General features: G+C 42.7%; 1 protein-coding gene across 4 annotated transcripts in view; it reads right to left on the bottom strand.

The window, feature by feature from the left end:
• The window catches only part of KIF3A (kinesin family member 3A), a 108,068-nt gene that overhangs the window by 3,174 nt on the left and 80,159 nt on the right, over positions 1–24,735 (bottom strand). For all 4 annotated transcript variants that reach the window (XM_040344630.1, XM_040344631.1, XM_040344633.1 and 1 more), the window contains 5 exons: positions 17,174–17,284; positions 8,966–9,091; positions 8,189–8,242; positions 7,914–7,982; positions 3,945–4,069 (listed from right to left, as the gene is read on the bottom strand). In XM_040344630.1, coding sequence (XP_040200564.1) covers positions 3,945–4,069; positions 7,914–7,982; positions 8,189–8,242; positions 8,966–9,091; positions 17,174–17,284 — 485 coding nt within the window. The remainder of the gene's footprint in view (positions 1–3,944; positions 4,070–7,913; positions 7,983–8,188; positions 8,243–8,965; positions 9,092–17,173; positions 17,285–24,735) is intronic.

Genomic DNA, 24,735 nt, shown 5'->3' with positions numbered 1-24,735 from the left:
GGCTACAAGGCGGTTCCCTAACTCTAGGAGGGCGTCAATATACGTCCTCCCAGAGAGTCGGAATTGCGCGCCCGAGCGGGCGTGCACACGCGATCACTGGCGCTCGCTGGGTCCACGGGACCCGCAGCAACACGGATCGCGGTAAGGAGCCAATGGAAGCGGCTCCTTACCACGTGATCGCGCCGTCCAATGACGGCGCGATCACTTGTAAACAAACCGGCGTCATGTAATGACGCCGGTTCCTCCCTCTCCTCTCTGTACCGTTCGGTACAGTGTGAGAGGAGAGGGAGGGGGGGGGGGGGATCGGGCGGCAGCAGCAGCCGCCGCACTGTGGGCTGGATCTGTGACAATTGCAGTCACAGATCCAGCCATCCCTGCGCAATACTCTGCAGTAAAAAAAAAAAAGATAAAGTAAAGTAAAGTGCAATACTCTGCAATACCCCCCATACTCTGCAATACCCCCCCCCCATACTCTACAATACCCCCCCCCCCATACTCTGCAATACCCCCCCCCCCATACTCTGCAATACCCCCCCCCCCATACTCTGCAATACCCCCCCCCATACTCTGCAATACCACCCCATACTCTGCAATACCCCCCCCCCATACTCTGCAATACCCCCCCCCATACTCTGCAATACCCCCCCCCATACTCTGCAATACCACCCCCCCCCATACTCTGCAATACCACCCCCCCCCATACTCTGCAATACCACCCCATACTCTGCAATACCCCCCCATACTCTGCAATACCCCCCCATACTCTGCAATACCCCCCCAATACTCCGCAATACCCTCAATACTCCAATACCTTGCAATACGTCGCCTATGGGGATTTTTAAGTAGCAACGTTTGGCACAATTTCACGGGCGTGTGCAATTTTGAAGGGTGACATGTTGGGTATCTATTTACTCGGCGTAACTTCATCTTTCATATTATGCAAAAACATTGGGCTAACTTTACTGTTTTGTTTTTTTTAAGCACAAAACAGTTTTTTTTTTAAAAACACGCGTTCAAAAAATTGCTGCGAAAATACCGTGCAAGATAAAAAGTTGCAACAACCGCCATTGTATTCTCTAGGGTATTTGAAAAAAAAAAACATATATAATGTTTTGGGGTTCTATGTAATTTTTTTAGCAAATAAATGATGATTTTTACATGTAGGAGAGAAATGTCAAAATTGGCCTGGGTGCTCCAGAACGCCTGATGGTGCTCCCTGCATGTTGGGCCTCTGTATGAGGCCACGCTGTGTAAAAGTCTCACACATGTGGTATCGCCATACTCGGGAGGAATAGCAGAATGTGTTTTGGGGTGTAATTTGTAGTATGCATATGCTGTGTGTGAGAAATAACCTGCTAATATGACAGAAACTAGAATTTTTTTTTTATTTTTACAGAATTTTCAGTCTTTTTTCTTTTATAGCGTAAAAAATAAAAACCGCAGAGGTGATCAAATACCACCAAAAGAAAGCTCTATTTGTGTGAAAAAAAGGACAAAAATTTCAGATGGGTACAATGTTGTATGACTGAGTAATTGTCATTCAAATTGTGAGAGCACCGAAAGCTGAAAATTGGTCTGGTGATTAAGGGGGTTTTCGTGCCCAGTGGTCAAGTGGTTAATATCAGCATTTGGCTGGCAACTAGCTAGTCTGTCCCATGCTTTATATTACCTTAGGGTCCTTCCAGTTTCTATCCCTAACCCTATTTCTGCATACAGAATGGAGGAAAATCTTGATCTTTTGTATGCAATCAATGGTATATAATCCCTCCCATACTTAAGAAAATGTTGGAATTAACTCCAACATTACCATTTTGTTAGATGCAAATACAAAATTTTGTTTGTCACCTCACACTAAGCAATGGTTACCCACAACTTAAAAATAAAAATAAAAAAGTTTTAGCCATTTATGTTCTTTATGTGGCTCTTTGTGACTCTCCAGGCTTTCCATAACCCAAATATATAAGCAAGTTGGAAAGAGACTTGGGAGAGATGCTGGATCAGGTGGACTGGAACAAAATTTGGGAAACTACCATGAAATCTTTACCAATATACTGGTGGAAGAAAACTCCTATAAAGTATTATCTCTCTGGTATATGACACCAAAATACAGTCAAGTATAGATTTGGGTATATAACATGGTAAGGACGGTCTTACATGAAAAAAAAGTCCATTCACTTCAACCTACAGAGAAAAAAAAAACAAAAAAACAAACACACTAAACCTCCATATTCACAATCCTATACCCACAATTGATCCAGAGGAAAGCAAAGAAATAACCAATAAAGCATGATACAATTTTCTCCAGCGGAGGAAAAAAATCCTTCCTGATCCCCCAAGAGGCAATCAGATATTCCATGGATCATCTTTACAAATAAATATTAGGAACTACAGTAGTTATACTTGTGCATTTAGGAAATAGTCTAAGCTTTTTTAAAAACAATCTACCGAGCTGGTCGAATCCAACTCTTGAGGGAGGCTATTCCATAGTTTCACAGCTCTTACTGTGAAGAAGCCTTTTGGCTTTTGAAGATTAAATCTCTTTTGCTCCAGACCTAAAGAGTGCCCCTTGTCCTGTGTGATAACTTTAAAGTGAAAAACACCAAGTTCACTATACGGACCACTTATGTATTTATATATGCCCATCATATCCCCCCTTAAACTCGTTTTCTCAAAAGAGAATACATTCAGTTCAGCTAATCTTTCCTCATAGCGGAGCCTCTTATCAGTATGGTTGCCCTTCTCTGCACTTTCTCCAGTTCTCCAATATCCTTTGTGTACACTGGTGTGAAAAACTGAACGGCATATTCTAGAAGTTTTACTAATGATTTGTACAGGAGCAAAACAGCAGCAGCTTTCCATTGTTCTTTAATCTACTGCCCCCTTACTCTATAAATCTGGCTAGAACTTTAATAAAACTTTAATTTAATTATGGGTAATTATATTTGAATTAATTATTGTATGACTTTATAGTGATGGGACTCTGAATAGTTTATTATTACCATATTTATCGGCGTATAATCACGTACAGGCGTATAACACGCACCCTAACTTTAAGGCCCCATACACACGGGAGTATTTATCCGCGGATACGGTCCAGCGGACCGTTTCCGCGGATAAATCCTCTCGAGGATTTCAGCAGATTTTAATGCGATGGAGTGTACTCACCATCGCATTGAAATCCGCGCCGAAATCCTCTGGCGATGACGTGTCGCGCCGTCGCCGCGATTATGACGCGGCGACGTGCGCGACGCTGTCATATAAGGAATTCCACGCATGCGTTGAATCATTGCGACGCATGCGGGGGATCCCTTCGGACGGATGGATTCGGTGAGTCTGTACAGACCAGCGGATCCATCCGTTGGGATGGATTCCAGCAGATGGATTTGTTCTGCATGTCAGCGAATATCCGATCTGCTGGAATCCATCCCAGGGGAGATATATCCGCGGATAAAGATCCGCTGGCGTGTACACACCATAGGATCTATCCGCTGAAACCCATTTGCTGGGATTTATCTGCGGATGGATTCTATGGTGTGTATGGGGCCTAAGAGGGAAGTTTTAGAAAAAAAAATTCCACAGCCCCCTGCGTATAACACGCAGGTACAGTTTACCCTCTATTTTCAGGGTAAAAAAGTGAGTGTTATACGCCAATAAATACAGTAATTATGGAGAAAAGTTGGGATTAAATACGTTTGTACTTCTTCTCACTCCTTTTCGGATATGTAATATGTAAACTAAATTATTTTTTATAGTTCTTTTTTTTGTCTTCTCTTGCAACTAGTTGTTTTGCGATTGTCAACTACTGAATGATTACCTCTTATTTCTTAAGTTTTTTTTACATGTTGGAAATAAACTAAAACTAACTAACTTTTGTAAAATAAAGAAATACAGGAGCAGTAAGTAGGATAGGGAAAAAATTAATAAAAATAAACTTTGATGCACACCTACGACCGGTTTTGGGTCTTAATTTTCCTTTTGATGTTCTAGGTCTTTCAAGCTTCATCAGGGACTGTCGCAGACTCTCCTCAGTGTAAGCCAAATATACATGAGACAGGTCAACTTCAAAAGGCTGCATTTGATAAACAGAAAAGAAAGATGTGGTATTTCAGAGAGCCAACAAAACTTTTTGTGCTGTGACACAAAGGACAATGCAAGTTGCTTTTATCATACTACATAATTGGGTCTAGAATACCCAGCTCCTGACACATGAAACTACCTCTGTTATTTAAATATATGAGTTTGCAGTAAACACCTGCAATATTTGAATGAAACATTGCAGCTTAAAAGAAAAACATTAATACAACATAAGGAAATGCGCAATCTGGTTCCTGATCAGATATGAATAAATGTCAGCGTGACAAAAAGTGAACTGTGCAGTGTTGGGTTTTGGTAAACACTTATCACATCAGTTTTATCTGACCAAAGCTACAGTAATTCTTGGCATGACAGTCATTCTGATACTGTTGTGGTCTCTCCACACATGCACACAGTTTTTTTTTGTAATTAAAAGGTCTCAAATTATTAATATAGATTTAAGCTAAACACTTTATAGTGCATTCATTTAAAATGTATTATTTAACTGCCTTAGCTCCGCAAGGTAACCCCCCCTTAATGACCAGGATATTTTTTGTATCATGGCACTGCGTTACTTTAACGGACAATTGCGCAGTCGTGCGAAGCTGTACACAAGTTAAATTCATGTCCCTTTTCCCCCCCACAAATAGAGATTTGTTTTGGTGGTATTTAATCACCTCTGCAGTTTTTATTTTTTGCGCTATAAACAAAAAAAAAGAATGACAATTTTGAAAACGAAAAAACAATATTTTTTACTTTCTGCTATAAAACTAGAGGTAGACCGATATGGGTTTTTCTCTGGCCGATGCCGATATTTAGAAATCGGGGCGGCCGATGGCCGATATATGATGCCGATTTATGCGGCCGATATTTTAGGCCGATTTTTTTTTTTTGGTGGCACTGGCTCGTGGCACTGGATGCCACTAATTGGCACTGGAAGATGGCACCAGCAGAAGGCACTGATTGGCAGGTGGCACTTATTGGGACTGGCAGGTTGCACTGGATGGCACTGAAAGATGGTACTAGCAGATGGCACTGATTGGCAGGTGGCACTAATTGACACTGGCAGGTGGCACTGATTGGCAGATGGCACTGGTTGACACTGGCAGATGGCACGTGGCACTGACACTAACAGGTGACACTGGCAAGTGGCACTGGTTGGCACTGACTGGCAGGTGGCACTAATTGGCACTGGATGGCAATAGTTAGCACTGGCAGATGGCACTGGTTGGCATTGGCAGGTGGCACTGATGGCTTTAGTTGGCACTGGCAGGTGGCACTGGATGGAAGGTGGCACTGGTATTGGCACTGGATGGTGGTATTGGCACTGGATGGTGGCACTGGTATTGGCACTGGATAGAAGTTGGCACTGGATAGAAGGGGGCACTGGTATTGGCACTGGATGGTGGTACTGGATGGTGGCACTGGATAGAAGGTGGCACTGGTATTGGCACTGGTATTGGCACTGGATAGAAGGTGGCACTAATTGGCACTGGATAGAAGGTGGCACTAATTGGCACTGGATGGTGGCACTGGATAGAAGGTGGCACTGGTATTGGCACTGGATAGAAGGTGGCACTGGTATTGGCACTGGATGGTGGCACTGGATATAGTGTCACCACCCTCAGTACAACAGACCCCCTCCCTTCAGGATAGACACCCACCCGTCTCCTCAGTACAGACCCCCCCCCCGTAGTACAGACACCAGAGAGCGGTGTCTGTCCCACGAGCGCGGGCCCCTCCTCCTCTGTGGGTGTAAACAGAGAGGAGGGCCGCCGCGCTGGGTGTACCAAGATGGCCGCGGCTCCGGAGCTAGGCCGAAGCCACGGCCTTTCCTGATGCTGTGACCGCGGCGGCAATCCACGGATGCACGGATTGCCGACGCGGTCACAGCATCAGGAAAGGCCGCGGCTTCGGCCTAGCTCCGGAGCCGCGGCCACCGCTAGTGGCCATGTTAAATATTGGCCAAATTTGGAGAAAAATCGGCCGATGCCAATTTCTCCAAAACGGCCAAATATCGGCCGATATATCGGTCGACCTCTATATAAAACACATCCAATCAAAAAAATAAAATCCAATTTCTCATCAATTTAGGTCAATATGTATTCTGTCACATGTTTTTGGTAAACAAAAAAAATCCCAAAAAGCGTACATTGATTAGTATGTGCAAAAAAGTTTTAGCGTCTACAAACTATGGTATATTTTTATTGATTTATTTATTATTTACTAGTAATGGCAGTGATTAGCGACTTATAGTGGGACTGTGACATTGCAGCAGACAAATTGGGCACTTTTTTGGGGACCAAACACAATACAGTGATCAGCGCTAAAAAAATATGCACATTTACCGTACAAATGACTGTGGCAGGGAAGGAGTTAACATCAGGGGTGATCAAAGTGTAAAATGGACAGGTAAGTGTTCTTATATTAAAAGTCAGGTGCGGGAGACTGGATCTCCTCTTTACCCACTTGCTGACCGCACTCTAGCCAAATGACGGCTACAATGTTGCCGACTAGTTCTGGGAGACCGTCAAAGGACGGCCTCTCTGTGATCATGGTGTCGTACGAACACTGCTGAATCACGGATTGAGGTAAATAGCCAATCATTGACTCTTTACCACGTGATCAGCTGTGTCCAATCACAGCTGATTACAAATGAAAACAGAAGCTGGTTATCAGCACTCCTTTCCTTATGCTGACAGCATGAGGAGAGGAGAAGTGAGCCAATAACCTTGTGTAAAAGGGACATGTACACTGATTATCAGTGTCCTGATTATCACTGCAGTCCCAACAGTGCCACCAATCTTTTCCCATTGGTGCTGTCAATTAGTGCCGCCTACCAGTGCCCTCTCATCAGTGCCCACCAGTGACACCCCTTCAGTGCCCATCAGTTCAACCTATCAGGGCCCATAAATGCCCATCAGTGCAGCCTATCATTGCCCATGAATGCCTATCAGTGCCCATGAATGCCCATCAGTGCAGCCTCATCAGCGCACACTAGCGAAGAAGAAAATTACGATGAAAAGGTTGTTTTTTTTTCAAAATTTTCTGGTTTTATTCAGTTCTTTAGCAAAAAAGAAGAAACCCAGTGGTGACTAAATACCACCAAAATATAGCTCTATTTGTGTGAAAATAAATGGCCTGAGCCATTTGGTCTGGGCAGGAAGGGGGTAAAAGTAGACTGAAGATCCTTTTTAAATTTAGGTAATGACATCACATATGTTTTAAGTGACTAAACACATATCTAAATCTCACAGCCACACTAGTAGAACTACATTGGTTTTAAAGAATCTAGCCTGGAAGAAAGAACAGCTTCCCTCACATTTTGTGATAAGGCGAGTATCACCAATGCTTCAGTAGGCTATCTTCACAATATATATTTCAGAGTACAGAAGTACAGCGCTAAGCATTTTAAAGCCTCATAATATGTATTTAACAATGGTGGAAGCTGAAGATGCAACATGATCATTCCTGGCAATTCTTCAATCATGTATAGATGGGGACAGTTGCCATAATGAATCCACACCACTTACAGCAGCCATGGTCTCCTTCACCAATTAAAAGTGGTGGCAAGTCTTCACTAAGTACATGGCAAATAGCATTTTTCTGGTACAGATGGCATTTTATTTCGATTTTCTGGTCATGTAACCTTATGTTATCAGTTATGTAGGATCAGTATAGCTTAATGAATTTCTGTTAATCACAACAATATTAAAAGTAATTAGCTCTTCATTGTCTTACTGGTTTCATAGCAAACACACTTTCTACTGCTACCCTGCTGTAGCACATATAACACATATATATATATATAGGTGTTGAAGATAGAAAAATCATCTTACATCCTTCTCTTTCTTGTCTGGTATGGGGGTTTGCTTTCTCATATTGTTTCCAGTGTATGCAACACATTTCTTAAAAATGAAAGGGAGAAAAGAACAGGTTATTAAAAAAAGAAGTATACACACACACACACACACACACACACACACACACATACATACACATAAATACACATGGCATATTTCAGAAGAAAGAAATAAGAAAAGTATTATATTATACATATTTATACAATGCCAACAGTTTAAAACACACACAAATTTTATATAGATACTCATACCAATTGCCATTCACCAATATCTTCATTCCAGTGTACATAATTTTCAATCATTTCCTAAAGAAGCAAAAAAATAAAAAAATTACCTTTGCTAAAAATAAAATAAAAACAATACCTTTACATTATGTCTGGTTCTTTTCCTTTTCATCGCCTACTTTCCTGTTCTAGTTATAAAAACACGGAAAATATTCCATTGAAAACAATATACGTGTTTCCACTCATTTCTGTGTGGCTTGGTTTCTTACAAGATGCTGTGCAATGAACCCCAGAAAGTTTCTACTTTTTTTAGTACTTAATCAGGATCATATTATTTAAAATTTCATGGCAATTTTTTAAAATCCACACAGAATCTATATGCACCCTCTTTCGCTAATCATCTACATATATCACTGTCCTAAGGACCATGTACAGATTTGAATTCCTTGTATATTTGCAGTAATTATTTCTGCAGACTACAGTCCCATGCTAAACAAGAGTACCCCTTTTTTGAGTCATCATTGGAGTCCTTTCCAACAGAGGTGGCCCTATTAAAAGTTATGTAAATAAATTGCAGTGCCAACTGGTGCTGCAATTTATTTACATACTTATCGGGATTGGCATATACCAATTTATTTGCACACTGCCTTATCTCTACACTGAGCACAGATTTCCTTTTAGTTTTTGAATAGATATACTACTGTTGATAGGATTCTCAATGCATCAAAGCAGGGAAATCTGCCTTGCTAAAGCAAACCTATAACATCAGAAGTGAAGAGATGATAGATGGTAGGACTGGGTTACCTGATAGTCTTGGGGAATAAAATTATCAATAATGATCATCTGAAGACGAAGCTCTCGACTTAGCTGCCTGATGTTCTCCAATAGCCCCTCTATTTCTCTTTGGTGTTCTTGCTGCAGATCGGCCATCTAGCATTGTGGCAAACAATAAACAAGTAGTAAATGTAAAAGAACACAATGTACTTTAAGAACACAAGGGCATGAAATGAGAACCAGCAGAAGGAAAAGGTCAAGACTAACTTTAGGCCCCTTTTATACTGGTCAGTTTATCTTCTGTTTTTTCCCTTATCAAAAGTGAAAGAAAAATGTATGACCATTAAATCCTATGGAGCTCTTCACATCAGTCAGTTGAGGGTCAGTTGCGTTTTCAAAAGTCCTACATGCTGTATTTCTGGTGCATGTTTCATGCGGTTTAAAAAATAAATAAAAATGCACCTCTCCATTGAAATGAAGCGCATTTAAAATGCACCCGAGGTTGCGTTTTTGGAGTCACATGTCCTTTTTTCACCCAAGTGCAAAACGCATTGGAAATGCATCAAAAACGCAGTGTGAAAGCAACCCTTTTAGCTATTATTTTACTGTATAAGTAGTGAATGTTTGAAATAGACTTCCAGGAGAAATAGTGGGTCAAACAGTAACTAACTAAAAAAAAAAACACAGAATGGAAACTTAATGGACCAGTCAAACCAGTTAGTCTTTTTTCTCCAGTCAGTTTCTATATTATATTTCAGAGATATATAAAGATTACTAGACAAATATTACTGTAATGTAATTACAGAAGTTCACAATTAACTATACTGTATACAGATACAATGTATGCACTAACAATGAATCCTTTGATACCATTAGCTCAGTTATTTATGTGGTTCCATCCACTGGCTACCACTACTTGGAAGGGACCATCTGCTGGATACCACTAAATTATGATAGCACATCTGTAAATGATATAATCATTCATGCTGTGCAGGAGGACAATACATTGTAATTAAAGTGTGTTGAAATGTTTTACATTTTGTGCATTCTCTCATAATTCTATTTGTGTTCTAAAATACCAAGTGTGTCTAATCACAGAAAATGCAGAAGCAACTGTAAATAAGAGTGGGCAGCAAGAAAACACAAAGGAGGGTAATAAAATGTCAAAGTGGCGATGGGATTCCCCAATTGCATCACAAAATGATTGCAGAGACGAAGTGTTGGTTCATTACAAACTATGTGGATATTTAATGTAGGAATTACATTTCCTATTACTGTGCAAACCTACTGACATTGTAGAATATGAGGGAATGAACATTCTAAGTCTAAACATTGTACAACGTACAAAGTAAAATCCAGGTCAACATGATGAAAAATAATGTAATATTATTAGCTGCCCACCAAGATTACTTGAGTTTTTAAAATACTATCATGATTCTCATTCCATTGGCTGGAAGGATTACGCTAATGTCCCAGAAAAAAAAACACACTAAAAGGGTTAAAGGATAAGTTCACCTTTTAAAAAAAAATTCCCCCCAGGTAGAAAAAAACCCTGTTAGTCTTACCGGTAACGGTATTTTCAGGACAGCTACTTGAGAGATGATTGACTCCGCCCTCTACACGAAACACAAATCGAATACAATCCTCTGCCCCTCAGTTGTTTAGAAGATCAAGTAAACCTCCACCAAAGTGCACTCGGCAGAGGAAAAAAACACAAAAAAAACACACCTAATGGTGTGAAAGATGAAAGAAAAATAGGGTGGGAATATAAACGCTGTCCTCGAAGGTTCTTGGAAATCCCGTTACCGGTAAGACTAATGGGGGTTTCCCCCTTCACCTTCCAGGACAGCTACTTGAGAGGATAAGCAAGATACTATACCTTAGGAAGAGACAACAGCCTGAAGTACTGGCTGGAAAGCATCTGAACTCTATAATGTTTGATAAATGCATGAGAGGAGGACCAGACGGCAGCTTTAGAAATTTCTTCCCATGATGCCCCTGCTCTTTCTGCCCATGACGTAGCCATGGATCTTGTTGAATCAGCCCGAATCCTAGAAGGAGGACTACGACCTGACGCTTTGTAAGCTTTACAAATAGCTTCCCTAATCCATCTAGCGATAGAGCTTTTGGACGCTTTGGATCCCTTTTTGGGGCCACTGAATAATACTAACAGCTGGGAGGAACTCCTAAACCCACTGGATTTCTCTAAGTAAAGCAGCAGACATCTCTTTACGTCTAAAAAACTAAACCTTTCCTCCTCCGCATTTTTGGGGGAGGAACAGAAACTAGGAAGAACTACTTCCTGGGACCTATGACAGTTAGAAGAAACTTTGGGCAAATGGATCAGGCTTAATCACTACCCTGTCTTATAAAATTCTCAGGAAGGGATCTTTACAGGAAAGGGACTGCAGATCAGAAATCCTTCTCCCTGACGTAGTAGCCAAAAGGAAGGAAATCTTCAAGGAAATACATTTCAGGGAAGCTTCATGCAAAGGCTCAAACAGAGCCCTTATTAGAGCATTTAACACTAATGACAGATCCCAAGGAGGCACATGTTGGACAACCTTGGGAGCATGTCTAGATCTGGCTGAAAGAACCTCCTGAAAATACAGACAGGGCCGCAACCTGAACCCTAAGGGTGCTGACAGATAGACCTTTCTTCACTCCTTGTGTAAAAAATCTAAAATACAGGGAGAAAAAAAAAGAATCTAAACCGGATTTCCTTTGCCAAGGAAAAAAACGTTTTCCAAACTTTCCCATAGATTCTTCTAGTAACCAACTTGCGGCTGTCCAGGATAGTTTGAATAACTTTCTCTGAACACCCTTTCAACTGTAAGATATGCCGCTCAGCCTCCAGGCCGTCAAATGGAAGGTCTGAGGGTTTGGATGCAATGCTGGTCCCTGATGGAGTAGATTCTTCCGATCTGGTAGGGGCCAGGGAATATCCACAGAGAGGGTCTTCAGAGAGGAAAACCAACTCCTCCTGGGCCACCAGGGGGCAATCAGAACCACTTCTGCCCGATCCTGAATAATTTTCCGAACTACCAGAGGTAGGAGGGGAAAGGGAGGGAAGGCATAGGCCAGAGCGAAATCCCATGGGAAGGAGAGAGCATCCGTCCCCAAGGACCCTGTCTCTCTCTCTAGTGAGAAAAATGCTGGCAGATTTCTGTTGAGATTGGAGGCAAAAAGATCTACTGCAGGAAGGCCCCATCTTATCTCCTATGGACCCCCCTTTTCCCTGTTTATAAATAAAGAATAAAAAAAAAAAAAAAGAAGTTGAACTAGCTGATCCAGAGAATCTTTCCTGAGATCACAATGGTGCAAGAGAAACGCCTGAAGGGGTCTGGAGTGTAATTGGGCCCAGGGTATCCCCGGGATGGCTGCGGTCATTAAACCTAATAACTGCATGATCCGCCGAAGCGAGGTCTGTGGGAGAAATTTGAAGGCCTGCAGGGCAAGAAGTAGTTTCAAAACTTTCTCTTCAGGAAAGAAAATCTTCTGAGCAACATAATCTATTTGATAACCCAGAAAAAGTATGTTCTGGGAGGGTACCAGACAAGACTTCCGTTGGCTGACTTTCCACCCTAGATTCTAAAAGGTCCGCAAAACCAACTGCAGATCCCGGATAAGGTACACTTTGTCTCGGGCAAAGATCAAAAAATCGTCAAGATATGGGACGATCGATATACTCTGTATCCGAAAAAAGGCCATGACTTCGGCCATGATCTTTGTAAAAATTCTGGGCGCTGCCGAGAGACCGAAAGGGAGGGCATTGAATTGCCAATGACTCAGCACGTTATCCATGAGAATCGCAAATCTCAGGAACTTTCGGTGGTTCTGGCAGATTTGAACATGAAGATAAGCGTCCTGAAGATCCAGTGTAACCATGAATACCTCTGGCCACAATAGATTCCTTACAGAGTAAGGCCCAGATTCTCAAAGGGCTTACGACGGCGCAGCGCCATGTACGCCGTCGTAAGTCCTAATCTGGGCCGTCGTATCTATGCGACTGATTCTTAGAATCAGTTACGCATAGATATCCATTAGATCCGTATGTTCTGGGAGGGTACCAGACAAGACTTCCGTTGGCTGACTTTCCACCCTAGATTCTAAAAGGTCCGCAAAACCAACTGCAGATCCCGGATAAGGTACACTTTGTCTCGGGCAAAGATCAAAAAATCGTCAAGATATGGGACGATCGATATACTCTGTATCCGAAAAAAGGCCATGACTTCGGCCATGATCTTTGTAAAAATTCTGGGCGCTGCCGAGAGACCGAAAGGGAGGGCATTGAATTGCCAATGACTCAGCACGTTATCCATGAGAATCGCAAATCTCAGGAACTTTCGGTGGTTCTGGCAGATTTGAACATGAAGATAAGCGTCCTGAAGATCCAGGGTAACCATGAATACCTCTGGCCACAATAGATTCCTTACAGAGTAAGGCCCAGATTCTCAAAGGGCTTACGACGGCGCAGCGCCATGTACGCCGTCGTAAGTCCTAATCTGGGCCGTCGTATCTATGCGACTGATTCTTAGAATCAGTTACGCATAGATATCCATTAGATCCGACAGGCGTAAGTCTCTTACGCCGTCGGATCTTAAATGCAATTTTTTTTGTCCGCTAGGTGGCGCGTCCCTCGTTTTCCCCGTCGAGTATGCAAATTAGCTAGATACGCAAATTCCTGAACATCCGCGCGGCCGACGCAGTAAAGTTACGACGTTTACGTTAGGCTTGTCCCGGCATAAAGTTGCCCCTGCTATATGAGGCGCAACAAATGTTAAGTATGGCCGTCGTTCCCGTGTCGAAATTTATAAATTTACGTTGTTTGCGTAAGTCGTCCGTGAACGGGGCTGGACGCCATTTACGTTCACGTCGAAACCAATGATGTCCTTGCGACGTCATTCGGAGCAATGCACCCTGGGATATTTTACGTTCGGCGCATGTGCAGTACGTTCGGCGCGGGAACGCGCTTCATTTAAATTCTACACGCCCACTACCCGCCTAATTTGAATTAGGCGGGCTTACGCCGGGTGATTTACGCTACGCCGCCGCAACTTTACACGCAAGTGCTTTGTGAATAAAGCACTTGCATGAAAAACTTGCGGCGGCGTAACGTAAATGACATACGTTACGCCGCTGCGGAGATAGGCCAGATGTACCAGAATCTGGCCCTAAATGTTTTGAATGAATGAATGAATGAAAAACTTATATAGCGCGGCACATGCGAACTGAATCGCCTCTGGGCGCTTGATGTTTCGTGTCTCATGACATCAAAAGAGCAGAGTTTTAATCCGTCTTCTGATCCGGAAACGTCGGTAGAGAATATATATTTGTTCAGGATGCTTAAATTGATGACCATCCGGAAGCCGCCGGAGGCTTTCTGAACCAGAAAGACGTGGGAATAAAATCCCCAGAATTTTGGATTTTCCGGGACAGGGGAAATTACCCCTTCTGTTTCCCACATGGAGACTAGATTCAACATGGCTTGCCGTCTTTCTTGGTTTCTCGGCAGATGAGTAAGAAAAAATCTCTGGGGGGGGGAAATTTTGAATTCCAACCTGTAACCCCTTTCCAATGTTTGAAGGATAAAGGAATTGTCGGAAATCTTTAACCATTCCTTGAAGAAATGGGACAACCTTCCCCATACCCCTATCCTGGTGTCACTGGGGATTTTTGGAAGGGGCTGAAGCCTTCTTTTGCTTATCTTTGTTAAAAGACCACTTTTTCTTCACCTGTTGCCTGTTGGTTCTAAAATTAGCTTTGTTTTGGAAACCACGAAAAGGCTTCTTATTCTAAAACCTATTCTTTTGAGAAGAAGGGAACCGTTTACTCTTCTCAGAGGAACGAGCTAGGACCTCCACCAAGGAGGAACCGAATAAGAGCTTGCCTTCAAAAGGAATGCCACAGAGCTTGTTCTTGGAGACCAGGTCCCCATCCCAAGACTTAAGCCAGATTGCTCGTCTGGCTGAATTATTGAGAGCAGAAGACCTAGCTGCAGCTTTCACAGAGGATGCAGCTGCATCAGCCAAGAAGGCTACTGACTTTGCAATGAGTGGGAGGGACTCCCTAATCTCCTCTTTGGGGGTGTCGGACGAAAGAAGATCATCCAGACACTGAACCCATACATCCAAATTCCTAGCCACACAGGTGGATGCTACAGCTGGACCCAAAGACAAAGCTGATGCATCCCAGGCCTTACGCAGCAAAGAATCGGCCTTCCTATCCATTTGCTCTTTCAGGACCCCTGAGTCTTCAAAAGACAGGTTTGACTTCTTAGAAACCTGTGACATATGGGGCATCTAGCTTAGGAAAGTCTCTTAAATTTCAGATTGAAAAGGAAATCTTCTTTTGTGCCCTTTAGATTGGAACATTCTCCTTTCAGGTTCTTTCCATTCTGAAAGAATCATATCTTTAAGTGACTGGTGAACTGGAAATGTCCTTGACTCCCACCCCTGAAGCCCCCTATACACCTGGCTCTACAGTTCCGGCATTTCTTTTTCATCCGTCTATCCTAGAAAAAAACTGAAACAAGAGCCATAAGAAAAGAAGGCCCATACAAAAAAAGGTCCCCGCTGCATAATCACAGACAAGGGATTACTTTGGGGGTAGTAAGGGAACCAGAGGCTGCCGCTGGTTCCATCCGAGCGGGTGCTCCCTCCTCAGGCCTATTCTCAAACTCCATTGGTGAGTGGCAATCGGCTGGGTAAAATAGGCTGCTGTCCTTGGCAGCATGTGCTCAGTGTACTGCGCCGTGTTCCTTATGAACACGGCGCCGGAAAATGTGTCACGTGACTTCCGGTTCCGGCGCCATCTTGCCGCATCACCGGAATTCCTCCGCCATTTTGGTTCACCTCGGTGAAGCCGAGGAAGACAAGGCTTCCACCAGCAGAGCTGGAGAAAAACCTGAAGGAAGTTGCCATTACCTTTACAGGTAAGCAAGTACCTTCAACAACAGGGAACCTTTCTGGCTGAAAAAAAACAGGGACTGAACAAACCCAGGACTTGGCCACAACCAGTACTGGATTTTGCCAGAGCAGGGGGGTCCGCCAACCACAGTTACCAGACCTAGGAAAAACAAAAAAAACGTGCCAGCGCTTTTGGAGGGTCTGGAAAAACAAAAACAACTGAGGGTCAGAGGAAAGGGAGGGGTCTTTTAAATTGTATCCGATTTGTGTTTCCTGTAGAGGGCGAAGCCAATCATCTTTCAAGTAGCTATCCTGGAAGGTGAGGGGAGAAAAGCGTATTTACCATTTTGTTTTACTTAGGAGCCTGTAAAGCATTACTCCAGCAATCAGCAGATCGCGGGTGCAATGTAAGGCTCTTGCAGACTGTCGGCCTGTACTATTGATATGGGCAAGCAGTTACAGTCCAGAAGGATTCAATGAACTGTGATGCTCACCAGTGCCATAGAGAACTACAAGCCATCAGAGGATTACTTTACTTGTAGTCTATTCAATCACAGAACTCAGTGAATGAATGACGCAGCCACGTGAGCAGAGCCCTGCACAGCCACGCTCTTTTCAAATTGTGACAGCAGGTGTGGAGAGAATATCCCCGGCCCACTGTCACACGGGGAGCAGGTCAGGCGAGAGCTGCAGGAGCTGGAACAGGTTACATGTTCCACCCTAAAAACAGGTGGAACATGTAACATATAAAGTTGAACTTATCCTTTAATGCACAACACCTTTATATAGTTCCAAAATTAAACTATATTAAAATAGTTTATCCTTTTTTCAAAAACTTGTAAGCACATACATGATCAGCTCTATTTTTTACTTTAGATATACCATGAACCTGTGTTGGCCTAAAAAAAAATGCCTAAAGTAACAATAGTGCCAAAAGGTAGACTTTTCATAGCGCCTGCAAGCACCTGTGTTAGTTTATGAATTGTTTAACTGCTGCTTTGGTGATTGGTCCCAGGCCTAGACGGTAGCCTGAGCCCTGCCACAGAGAGACAAGACAGTTAAAGACTCATATTTTGCTAGCATTATAGGATGCCTGTAATCCATAACAGTTGTGGCCTTCAACACGCTTTTAGGTCAGGTGTTAAGTATATTTTAGGAACTCTGTTACCTGTCAGCTTCATTTTCATTCATAAAATCGTTAGCAGTGTAGCAAACAATTACATTTAGTAATAAATAGCTGCAAAATAATGGCATTTTAATAATTAATGAAAGATGTATGAGGACATTAGTACAAACAAGAGTAAGAAAAAGATAGCATAGCAGAACAAACCTCAGACTTGGCTGCCATTAGCATGGTCCACACTTTTTTCAACTTTTTGGTTTTACCCTGCGCCTCCTCCTGTAAGCTTGTGTACTTTTCTTCAATGTCTAACCGTTCTTGCTGCATGACATAAAAAATTCAAGGATTACCAAGAAATAACAAGCACAGTATGGACTTATAACCTAAATATTTATGGAGGAGGGAGGGGCCTGATGAGAAGACGCGTCGGAACGTGCTGCCGCTGCTAGCTCTGAGGAGCTCCACGGACTCCATGGGTCCCGCGGGCATGCACTAGCCTGTGTCTCCTCCCGTCCCCCCGCTGTGCCTCTTCCCCCCGCTCCTCCCGCTTCCCCCGCTCTGCTGCTTTGATACCGCTCTGCGGAGCACGGCGGCACGGCGGTGGGGTCCTCCTGGTGACATATAGTGGTGGAGTCCAGGCTTTCTGCAGGTCTATTGCAGGCTGTTCTGCAGGTATTGGAGGAGCTGAGGGGCTGCGGATCCGTGTGTTGGACGTACCGTGCTGTGATAAGGAGCTGCGTGGAAGTGATGCCCGATCCGGCTGTGCAGCTCGTCTGATTCCTCTGTCTCGGTGGCGGTGGCGTGAGTAATTAAGTGTCTGGGAGTCAGCACAGCTCTATACGGCTCAATACGGAGCAGTGTGCAGCGTATATTATTGATATCATAGAGGGAAGCTGCAGCTGACTACTGACTGTGAACTGTGAACTGATAGGAAGACTGTACTATCAAATGATGAAATGATGAAACCTTAATGCAATGTAATGTAATGCTATCTGATTGACAATCTCCAGCTAACCATTTAAAGGCACCTCAGTGAGCGTGGCTGTGGCTGTAGCAGATAGCTGATAAAGGAGGATTGATTGAAAACTGTCATTGGCTTAAGACTATCTAATTGCTAGCTAAACGCTAACCATCAGTCAATTATAAAATCGCATTTCAGCGGGTGATGTTAATTGATGAAGTGGATCGCTGAGTGAAGACTGTCACTAATGAATGATAAATAATTACTAATTATCAGCCAATTATAAGCCAACTATAAACTGATTATATAGCGGGGCATGACACAGCGCATTACAGCACACTACAGTGAGTGAGGTTGAAGCAGAAACCGTAGCGGTTTGTGGACTGCCACTTTAAGCAATTACAGGGGGTGCAGGGTGTGTGGGGAATAGTGCGATAGATTAGTACGTGTGGAAGCGCGGCTTTCTTCCCATGCCCCCTATCACCGCCCAGCGCAAGCTCACCTACCGGCCCACACTACCCCCCCACAGTTCGCCGGTAGTCAATACACTTTAAATATCAATTGTTGGGAGATGCCGGAGCGGGAAACATGAGATAATAGGAGAAGAAGGGGGAAACAAAAGTAAGGTAAAAATAAAATAAGAAAGAAAAGAAAAAATAGAAAAGAAAGAAAAAGGAAAGGGATATCAGAAGATACCTTTTTATCTTGAGAGGCACACCAACCGAGGGGAATTAATAGCCCCACTACCCACCCGCTTTTTATCCATTTGAGCTGCCTGAGTGGTCAATAGTGGCACAACCATTCTGAATTGAAAGCCCCCATAGCCGATCAAATCGACCGTGCTAAGAGTATTTGGGGGATCTCTCTCTCACTCGATCGATAGGGTATCTAACACAATATAAGAAATGAGAGGCCGCCCAGTCAGGGGTGTTGTGGCCAATGCCCCCAAAATAAGTGCCAGCCCTGGAACTATAAAAAAATACATGACACAAGATACTCCCAAAGACTGCCCTAGTGAAACATCTGGGGCAAAAAGCCGACTGTCAATGGGTCAACAAAAAAATGGACGGAGAAGGTACTCTGAAACAGTGACAACCAGAGAGTCTGAGGAGGACGTCGCGGAACCACACGGTGCCACCCATAAAGATCTACCCCCATCTAAAACAGAGCTATTAGAGATGTTTTCGCGACTAGAATTATCAATCTCACGAATGGAGGTCTCGTTAAAAAATGAGATAATGATCGTACATGAAGACATGAGTCATTTATTGAGAAGAGTGGAAGAAACTGAAGAAAAACTGGATAGTCAAGCTGTTGAGGTGTCAGAGTTAAAAATGCAGATGAAGGAATTACAAATTGAACAAAGGAACCTGAGGTACCGAATGGAAGATCAAGAAAATCGGAACCGAAGGAAAAACTTGAGGATCCGTGGTTTACCTGACCTGGAAGGAGAAGACCTCCAAGTAAAACTCGATAAATTATTCGGCCACATCTTGGGTAAAATAGAAACGGAAAAAATCAAATTCGAAAGAATTCATCGGATTAGAAAACCGGCGGAATTAGCAGCGGGATTACCCAGAGACGTGATCGCAAGATTTCACAATTTTCAAGATAAAGAACAGATTTGGCAGCGTCTTAAAACCATTAGGCCGGTAACATTTAACGAAACTGAATTACAGATTTTTCCGGACCTCGCTACCGAGACCCTTTCTAGAAGGAGACTATTAAAACCGCTACTTGAACATTTAAAAATACACGGTATCCAGTATTCTTGGGGTTATCCCGCGTGTTTAATCGGGAAGAAGGAGGGTAGATCCGCGACCTTAAGGTTCCCCGAAGAGATGACTAAATTCTGCAATAGACTGGACATCCCACTGATAGAGATATCGGGTTGGAATGAATCTCAAGAGAAGATATTACCTATACGGGGCCATCAGACATGGAGCCTTATCCCAGGAAATAAAAGAGGAAAATAACTAAGAAAAAACCTACAAAAGACAAATAATAAAAGCGGAGATGATGAGGCGGGGGGCTGGGGGGGTGGGGGGGGGGGGCCGGGGGGGGGGGGGGGGGCGGGGGGGGACCGGCTGGTGGGAGGCCGGGGAGTCCTGGGGTCCTGGGGCCACTCACCCACCCCATCCTTTGGATGGGGTGGAGGGCGGTGGCGGTTCGGGACATAGTCACACTCACAGAGCTCAACCTCCGGGGCGAGAACCGTGGGCCGGGTGGAGTAGGTTGGCCACGGATCCAGGGGCCTAATTTAGGCTGTAATGCCCCTACTGGTGGGGGAAAGGAGGGAGGGGGGGAGGGTTTGGGTGAGGGGAGGGGTCATAGTACAGAGTAAAGGGGAGGAGGTGGGGGGCTGTGGGAGAGGGTTTGGGGGGGGGTATCTCCGGTTATCAGTCTCAGAAATAAGTTATCTGTCGTGGTTTCGCCCTGATATATACTGGAAATTCTGCCTATGCAAAATGTTGAGTTTTAGGACCCCATTTATCGCGACCGAATATAATAACAACAATGTAACGGGAGTGGTCGGGGGGCAAACGACTATCTGGCGGATACTATGGGAACTTTAAAAATACTCTCATACAATGTAAGAGGATTAAATTCTCCGCTAAAAAGGAGTAATATTTTAAGAGAAATTAGACATCTAAAAGCAGATGTAGTACTCATACAAGAGACACATATCTCGCAGGAGTCAAATCTTAAAATAAGCTCACCGGATTACCCATTATGGTACTACGGAGACTCACCGACTAAATTGGCAAAGGGGGTTGCCATAGGGTTTGCCAGGGAAGTTAGATTTGTTCTGATAGAGAGAAAAGCAGATCCCGAGGGGCGGTATCTTCTACTTAGAGGAAAAATAAATGAGGTGGATTATTCTATTGCAAATATTTATTGTCCAAATAAGAACTCCTTGAGATTTCTTAAAGGGGTCATTGAGATGTTTATGGACTTCAGGACAGGCAGGGTGGTTGTGGCGGGCGATATGAACCTCTGTCTGGATCCGGATCTTGACAGTACGTCCCGTGCACAGCGGACTGGAGATGCACAAAGAAAATTACTTAAAAAAAAATTACATCAACTCCAATTGATAGATGTTTGGAGAATACAGCATCCGAAAACACGAGATTACTCATTCTACTCCGCTGTGCACGGGACGTACTCTAGGATCGACTTTTTTCTAGTGGACCATAGCTCATTGGACGTAGTGACAAGTTCGGGAATCGGGATAACTACCCTGTCGGACCATGCGCCAGTTTCAATTAATTTAAAAATTGAGGGAGCTCCCAAAAGTAACACCAAATGGAGACTTAATGAGGATTTAATACAGGATGAAGAGGTTGTAAAAAGGATAAAACAGGAATTAGAATGGTATTTCAAGACCAATTGCTCCGAACACGTGTCGGAATCAATAGTCTGGGAGGCTCACAAGGCCTACATCAGGGGCTTACTGATTGCAATAGGATCAGCAAAAAAAAAAAAAACTAAGAAGAAATATGATGAGCTATATAAAACCATCTTGGACCTTGAACAGACCCATAAACTAACAGGAGAGCACGAAGCGGAGCGTACCGTTATCTTAAAAAGAGAGGAGTTAAGAGATCTTATTGAATATGAAAATAGAGGGACATTTTACAGACGTAAGAAAGAGAAGTATCAATGGGGCGACTTGTCGGGTAAATACCTAGCAAAAGGGTTCCAAAACAAATTTAAGGGTAATTTTATAGAAAGTATTCAAACAGGCAAAGGGAACAAAGTACATACTTCATCAGAAATTGCAAGAGTATTTCAAGAATACTATGGGAAGCTGTATGCTATATCGCAAGGGGACACCCCCGAAAAAATCAAAAGGAGAAGGGTTAATATAAAAAAAATTTTAAATAACACATGCTTAAATAAAATATCAGACGACAAAATTAGTTTTTTAGAAGAACCTATAACGGAATCAGAAATTCGTAATAATTTAAAGGAGACATCAAAGGGGAAAAGTCCAGACCCCGATGGGTTAACAATTGCATATTACCAAAAGTTCAGTGACATTTTGATCCCCAGGATGTGTTCTTATATAAACGGTATTGGTCTAAATTGGGATATTCGTCAAGAGGCATTAGAGGCTGCAATTACAGTAATCCCTAAGATAGGTAAAGATCCCTCCTTATGTTCTAGTTTTAGACCCATCTCGCTTTTAAATGCAGATGTAAAACTGTTCGCCAAAATCTTAGCAGGGAGAATGAAAACAATCATGAAAGATTTAGTACATACTGACCAAGTAGGCTTTGTCCCCGGGAGGGAGGGCAGGGATAACAGCATCAGAACACTTCTGTTGACACAGATAATAAAAGATAGTAGATCCCCAGGTCTACTCCTGTCGATAGATGCCGAAAAGGCTTTCGACAGGGTAGACTGGGGATTTCTATTGAACACATTGGAGTTTATCGGGATCGGTCCAAAAATGATGGGGTGGATAAGCGCTTTGTATAAACACCCAACGGCAAGAGTTAAGGTAAACGGGACATTGTCAGGGACATTTGAAATGTTCAATGGTACTAGACAGGGGTGCCCCCTGTCCCCCCTTTTATTTATTTTAACCCTGGAACCATTGCTGGCCGGGATTAGAAATAACCCCGATATCAGAGGGATTCAAACAAACGATGGGGAACATAAACTCGCAGCGTTCGCCGATGATATTTTATTATTCATAACGAATCCAACTATAACACTCCCGAATTTATTAAAAACCCTCAAATTGTATGGAGATGTATCTAATTTTAAAATCAATCCTCTAAAATCAGAAATCCTCAATATAAATGTGAAAGCACAGGACGTACGGAGATATAAGCAAGAGTTTCCATTTATATGGAAAGATACCGAGATAAAATATTTGGGAGTTAATATCACATCTTCCCCTGACCTAATCTATCCACAGAATTATATACCACTATTAAATGATATTAAAAAAGATTTAAAGAGAATTGCATTGAGACAAAGATCTCTATTAGGGAGAATAAACTGTTTTAAGATGTTCACTCTCCCTAAGATATTATATATAATCCAAATGTTACCAATCGCACTACCGGGTGCTTATTTCAAAATACTAAAACAGTTATTGAATAGGTTTATATGGCGGAACAAAAAAACACGTATTAGTATGGAGGTGTTAATTAGAGATAAGGAACATGGTGGTTTGGGGGTACCTGATATCTATACATATTATATGGCTATACACATGGCACGGGTGGTTGACTGGGTCAGAGATAAAGGAGAGAAAAGATGGGTGAGATTGGAAAGCTGTTCAACCAATTCACGGTTAGGAAAATAAATTTGGATACCGCCACATTTTAGACAAATAAACCCACACATGCACACAATCACATTGGCTTCTATGACTATTTGGGATAGGGCACATAAAAAACATAGATGGGGTTATAACTCCCCATTAATTCCTCTATCTGACACAAACTTCTTTGCACCAGGGAAAATGGACTTGTTTGGCAACTGGATTAAAAAATCAGATGCTCAATTAAAAGACATATTAAAAGACGGCAAAATTCTCACCTATCAGGAACTAAGTAAAAAAAAAGAATTGTTTGAGTTGAACAGGTGGCGATACCTTCAGCTGACGCATTTTGTGGGCTCCCTCCCCTCCCCCCTGAGGTCAGATAGATACTTGCTCCCTCTGGAGCGTGTGTGTTTGGCACCAGGGGGAAGGGGCGCGATCTCCGCAATTTATAAAATATTAATGGGATTGAAAGACCCCGGTCTCTCTCGTTATATTAATAAATGGGAAGAGGAATTGGGAACGGGAAAAACAGAGACAGTGGTCAGGAAAATATTAAAAAAGACGCATTCAACCTCATTCAATTGTGCATTGATCGAAATGAACTTTAAATGTTTAGCACGATGGTATATAACCCCGGCCATAGCACACCGTTACCAAGACGACACCTCCCAATACTGTTGGAGGGGCTGTCTTGAAGAGGGCACTATGTCACATATATGGTGGACCTGCCCAAAAATTAAAACATACTGGCAGGATGTATTATTAATAATCGAGGAGATAACCGGAATTAAAATACCTTCGGATCCATGGGTCTGCTTGTTTCATGGGACAGAAATGTCAACTAAACAGTATATGAGAACCTTACTTCCACACGTACTAGATGCAGCTAAGAGTCTGATCCCCAAACAATGGAAGGACCCTACGAGCCCGACAGTAAATAGCTGGTTTTGCAGAATTAACGACATATATTATGCTGAACAGCTCAGGTACATGGGAGAGGAAGGAGAGGGAGAATTTAAACGGAAATGGCAGGACTGGGTAAATTTTAAACTTGCACCAAGGTATATAGACAGGATGATACAGTGTAGGAAGGTCAACGGGCAAAGAGTGACTCAACAGGAGACAGAATTCCGGAGATAGGGGAGGGTGGGAGGGCGGGATCAAGGGTTGGGGGGGGCTAGAGGGTCGGATAAGGGTTTGTTCGGCTAGGGGACACTAATGTATCTATTCATGTATTTAAGAATTTTGTTTTTCTTTGTTTCCTTTTGTATATCTATTGACATATATTCAAGAAAAAAAGGAAAAAAAGGAAAAAAAAAAAAAAAAAGATATACTGATTAAAAAAAAAAAGAGGGAAAAAAAATAAAATAAAATAAAAGAAAGAAATTTCCAACCATGATGCGAACAAAGGAGACTGCAAATTGAACGCTAAAGTGATTGAGTATCCTGATAGTTCTCTGAGGCGGAAAAGAAAAAAAAAAAAAAAAATAACCTAAATATTTATTTGTATATGAATTCACTTTTTCC

This window comes from Rana temporaria, chromosome 3, assembly GCF_905171775.1.
Source record: "Rana temporaria chromosome 3, aRanTem1.1, whole genome shotgun sequence".
NCBI classification, from domain to species: Eukaryota; Metazoa; Chordata; class Amphibia; order Anura; family Ranidae; genus Rana; species Rana temporaria.
This window is presented reverse-complemented; position numbering and strand designations above follow the sequence as displayed.